Source organism: Haplochromis burtoni, unplaced genomic scaffold (assembly GCF_018398535.1).
Source record: "Haplochromis burtoni strain Fernald_Lab_line unplaced genomic scaffold, NCSU_Asbu1 Contig_51, whole genome shotgun sequence".
Lineage (NCBI taxonomy): Eukaryota > Metazoa > Chordata > Actinopteri > Cichliformes > Cichlidae > Haplochromis > Haplochromis burtoni.
In genome coordinates this window covers 281,408-284,247 of record NW_024582412.1, presented here as the reverse complement: position 1 = coordinate 284,247, position 2,840 = coordinate 281,408, and the positions used below count along the sequence as shown (strand labels likewise).

General features: G+C 38.8%; 1 protein-coding gene across 1 annotated transcript in view; it reads left to right on the top strand.

Annotated features, from left to right (window-relative positions):
* The window catches only part of man1b1a (mannosidase, alpha, class 1B, member 1a), a gene marked incomplete in the record, with an annotated part of 30,792 nt that extends 28,127 nt beyond the window's left edge, over nucleotides 1–2,665 (top strand). The window contains 2 exon segments of the mRNA XM_014333405.2: nucleotides 849–980; nucleotides 1,403–2,665. Coding sequence (XP_014188891.1) covers nucleotides 849–980; nucleotides 1,403–1,612 — 342 coding nt within the window.
* Between the last annotated feature and the right edge of the window lie 175 nt (nucleotides 2,666–2,840).

Genomic DNA, 2,840 nt, shown 5'->3' with positions numbered 1-2,840 from the left:
AAGGCCGGTCCGTGAAAATATTGTCGGGCATAAACCGGTCCATGGCGCAAAAAAGGTTGGGGACCGCTGATTTAAACGTCTTTATTTATTTGAATTTATTGATCTGCATTGCGAAACAGTCTTTATTTCTTTATATTAAAAGCACAATATTTAACGAGCTGCAATAACCGAGAGTAAAGCACACCCACTGAGAGTTCTTGACCCTTTTGAGGGAAATTTTAATCAGTGAGTTTATGTTTGTTGTCAAAGTCATGACTGTACCCTCCTTAACCCTCCTCAAAGCTCATTTCATTTTATATTAACAGCTTGTAGGTTTATATGGTTACTGTTCTTCTCTGCTCTGCCACTTCTATTAATATTAAAATACGGTTCTGAAACATTTCAGGAGCTCATTTAAATTCTGTTATAAAAACTAAGGAAGGTGTTTGAAATTCTCAAGGATTTTACACATTGTGTGAGTGTGCACCTGACGTTTCTGGACATAAGTTGCTTTTAGACATGATTTTGACATTAAACACGCTCAGTCTAGGTATTTTGTGTAGGTACTGTAAGGTAGAAAGTAGTATAATAATACAGAGAAGCTTGGGGTTTACAGAGTCAGACTTCATTGCTGTCCAGATGTCTGTTCTGCAGTCACTGAGTTTTGATCCTCCCTGCTCTTAGCTTGTATTTAATCTTAACTGTAGCCTTGCTGCTCTTATAAGATGTCATCAAAATGGTATTTTTCATTTTCTGTGGGACTGACTGGTTGTATTAAGGGTCAAGCTGAAACACTGATCTTTGTCATCTTTTTTGTTGTTGTTGTTTTTATTGTACAATGTTCTGACAACTTCTCCTGTACACTTCAGCCTGCAGACAGACACAACCTGCTGAGACCAGAAACTGTGGAAAGTCTCTTCTACATGTACAGATTCACCAAAGATGCCAAGTACAGAGACTGGGGATGGGACATGCTGCAGAGTTTCAATAAGTACACAAAGGTACAGACAGCTGAATATGGATCATATTATGCGTTTTCATTACTAGCCAGTAAATGAATCTGATTTTTTGGGGAGGTAAATTTGTACTTTGAACATTGGCTTTAATCATTTAAAAGTCCAGTCCAGCTGCAGTTTTATTAAGTTTTTGATCATAAAAGAAAATGATTAGGTTCACACACTTATTTCAACTTACAAAAATAAAAAGTAAAGCAGTGCAGACTGATTACTGATGGAGAAAAGAAAAGACCACAGTTCAATGTCTCCCTCTCTTGTGGCTTCACAGTGCATGCACGGAAAGCTGATTGTTTTTCATGTGTAAAACTTTGGGCAGCATTGGGAAAAGTTTAATTTGCATCATGATATATTTTTCTGCTTCCCAATGGGGAAATTAACTTTCTGATTAGGTGCCTCTATTCTTGCAGGTCTCTGGTGGTGGCTACACATCCATTAACAACGTCCGCGACCCACTTAGCACCGGGCCCCGGGACAAGATGGAGAGTTTCTTCTTGGGAGAGACATTGAAGTACTTCTATCTGCTCTTCTCTGATGACATGGAGCTTCTCAGTCTAGACAAGTATGTCTTTAACACAGAAGCCCATCCTCTCCCCATATGGCCCTCTCCACCTAAGTGAATACACTGGAGACATCAGTGAAAATCAGGCCCGTGGAGTCAGGTGCATCTCTAAGTCTCCATCCAAGCTGAACTGCTGTGTGAAAGCAGATCTGTGCTGTCTGCCTGATATGTAAAGGAGTTTAATTTGTTTTGGGGGGTTTTGTTAATTTTTCCTAAGGAAAAGGTTAGTGACAGAGCTGGTCTCTAATGTAAAAAAACAACAACAACAACTTTTTAAAACTCAGATCAAGCTACCGGGAACACTTTTATTTAGTACTTGGGTGACTGAGAATCTTCTTGTTTGTTCGTTTTTGCCATGTGAGTTCAAAAACTCTCATTAGTCCTACATGTTGAGGAGTCCTGGCTGTTTAGGTGTCTGTTGACTCTCATGCTTGAAGGGCAGTGATTGAAATGTTTTGAGCACGTTCAGCTGAATTTTATATTTAAACGTTTGGCTCTAGTGTGTGAGTGTGGTGTGACGCATAGTTATCTTTACACTGGCACTTATTCACATATAAAAATGACACAAGTCAAAAACCCCTCAGGATTTTGTTACTCCGTGTGGCCCTATACCCCTGTGTGTGGGAGCTATGGGCTACTGCAGCGCAGCACACAGGGGATCAGTTCCAGGTCACAAGTCAGTGCCTAGCTGCAGAGGAAATCAGAGCTTTCCTAATACTGAACATTTATGTCTTTGATTTAAAAAAAGTCTTCAAGTAAAATATTAGGATAAATACCGATTTTTACACCCTCATGCTGTGCAGCTTCCAGCTGTTGACCTCCGTTACTTTTCATTGCTCTTTTTTGTTTTTTGTCTTCTTCTATATCACTTTTACACTTTTTAGCTGTGATTTACATGATTCTGCAAAATAAAGAGTTAAATGAATTAAATTCCTGAACAGCCATATCTGTGTTTGTAAAGAAAAATGTGGCTGTTGTTTACGATCTTTACCTTTTTTGTGTAGCATTAAAGCAGTCGTGGTTCTGTAGGTGTTACCTGTATGCCAGTAAACTGGCTCTACAGATGTAATAACGATGTAATAAGTCTTGAATAATAATCTTGGCACAAGAAGCTTTGCAGTCTTTGTTCTTTCAGAGTACGTGTTTGATCAAACTTTGGTTGAATGCACTTACTAAAATGCAATACTGTAACCACCACTCATTTGAGCTTCTTGTGTACTTTACAAAAAAAAAGGTGTCATCAATGACCTGCAATTAGATCATGGAGTCATGGCCTGGAATATAAC